At 39.0% G+C, this 2,112-nt stretch overlaps 1 protein-coding gene across 1 annotated transcript; it reads right to left on the bottom strand.

Moving 5' to 3' along the window:
* Window positions 1–628: 628 nt before the first annotated feature.
* On the bottom strand, window positions 629–1,325 carry LOC121812248 (homeobox protein Hox-A5). The gene is made up of 2 exons (XM_042213859.1): window positions 1,301–1,325; window positions 629–888 (listed from the first exon to the last, which is right to left on the bottom strand). The coding sequence occupies exons 1-2, from the start codon at window positions 1,323–1,325 to the stop codon at window positions 629–631; spliced, it is 285 nt and encodes a 94-aa protein (XP_042069793.1).
* Between the last annotated feature and the right edge of the window lie 787 nt (window positions 1,326–2,112).

The following is a 2,112-nucleotide window of genomic DNA, read 5'->3' as shown; positions in this document are numbered from 1 at the left end:
ATTTATGGTAACAACGACTTATAAGGTAAAACAGAACTTTCAGACACTAAATAACACAAAAACAAACAGGAGTATAATGCAGTACTGCTCGCGGACAATTCTTCCTACCGTGGATCAGTTTTCCCATTAAGCAGAATACCTGCTGAGTCATTAAAAAAATAAATCTTACTGTTTAATCTATTAGTAGCATTAAAATATGGGGGGAGGGGGGGATATAAATTAACCTCTTCCGCTAAATATTGAGAGGACAAATCAAAATATTGCGGAGGGGATTGCCTACTTTCGCTCTGAAGTGATAATAAGAACAATAATAACAGAAACAAAAAGCTAGTATAGCTCTTGGATTTTGATTTATGGGCTCAGACTTTTTCAAACATAAAAATGTATACATACATAATTGCACATGGAATAGATATTACTAACACGAATCCACAGAAGTCACAAGTGCTGCTGTTTCATTCATTGCATCAACAACCATCTCGTGCCTTTCTGCCACAAATCAAATGAGGCAATAACCCGAAGGAGTCTAGGATTCTTGAATTGTAACAGAAGAGTTCTGTGTTGAAAATGGTCCTATACTGTAAATTCTGATACATTTTTCTTATCTCTTAAAATCTATGGTCACACATCAGTCCTCCTCATCGACCGCCTCCTCTTCTTCTCGACTCACTGCTGTGGGGGCGCCACTCTTCGTCACAATGTTCTCCTTTTTCCACTTCATCCTCCGATTTTGGAACCAGATCTTGATCTGTCTCTCTGTGAGGCCGAGCGCGTGCGCGACCTCTATCCGCCGTTTACGCGTTAGGTACCGGTTGAAGTGGAACTCCTTCTCCAGCTCGAGGGTTTGATGCCGCGTGTACGTCTGTCGGCCTCTTCGTCTGTCAGAGCCTGGACAGAAGAAAACACATTCTCTTTCAAAACAAAATCTTCCTACTCGAAAGATTAGGAAATATGATGTAGGTTAAAAAACGCTTGTTGACTCGTCGGTTAGTTTTCGAATCCACTTTCTGGCAAACCCGAAAAACTTCTAAATGATGGGGAAACGCGTAGTTTCAGCTTCTGCCTGTCTGAGATATACTTCTATCCTTTTCACCTACAAAAATAATGAAAGAATTTAGAAAAACGGGCATAATCAGTCTGACTGTGATTACTGATGTGTAATTTTTAACTAATTAATACAGTCAGTGTAAACGGACACGTGCACATGGCAATGTTGGTAGAGAACTGTTAATTCAATTTAAAACTAAAGAAAAAAGCCTCTTCTTGTGAAAAATGCATGAATCCGTGAAACTGCATTGACCTCCTGTGTTTATGAGGTCACACATCGCCTGAAGGTTAAAAAAAAATAGGTCACATTTTTAAATCTCAAAGGTCATTTGCCGGCCACAAAAACGTTCAAGCGCATTTCCTCTGCACGTCGCAGTAAAAGAAAGCTTCTTGTACTGCACCCATGACATTTAGAGATCAGTGGAAATCTATTGTGTACTGGACGATTTTCAATTGGGATCACAGTGAACGAAATTTTTAGGTGTACCCAGTGAAAATCTAGGTATAGCAACCGAGAAGGTATTTTACATGGTTCCTGTAAAATATTTACACATGATGGACGGATCACAATCTGTATCAACATCATTGTCTATAAAGACATCATTAATGGGGCAAATATATATTTATCATTAGGAATGACCAGTGTTGGGTAAGTTACTTTAAATTAGTAACTTAGTTTCATTACTAGTTACTTCTATCAAAAGTAACTCAGTTACTTCAAGTTACTCGTTACTTTCAGAGTAACTAGTTACTAGGGAAAGTAACTTTGGTTTTACTCAGAATTCTCTTGTTAATGTGTTGCTTCGTAACTGGATACCCAGCAAGATTGCCAGTCTTCTAGCTTGCTTACTTGCCACAAGTGCACTGTGCCACCTACCAATAGAAAGGAAAAAATAATGTGCACATTTCCACGAGAGAAATCCCACCTGATTCTATCCTAGCCTGCTTTTTACATCCAACACAAAAACTGCAGTCGTGGTGCTTTCGATTGTACTCAGAACTCGGAAATTCTGCCTTCTGAATAGGAAGATGTAGGTAACACCAGACTGCAGATGATGAATTCTC

The sequence above is a fragment of the Haplochromis burtoni genome, unplaced genomic scaffold, assembly GCF_018398535.1.
Source record: "Haplochromis burtoni strain Fernald_Lab_line unplaced genomic scaffold, NCSU_Asbu1 Contig_490, whole genome shotgun sequence".
In the NCBI taxonomy this organism is placed as follows: Eukaryota; Metazoa; Chordata; class Actinopteri; order Cichliformes; family Cichlidae; genus Haplochromis; species Haplochromis burtoni.
Note: the sequence above shows the minus strand (reverse complement) of the source record. Positions and strands in the feature narration are given on the sequence as shown.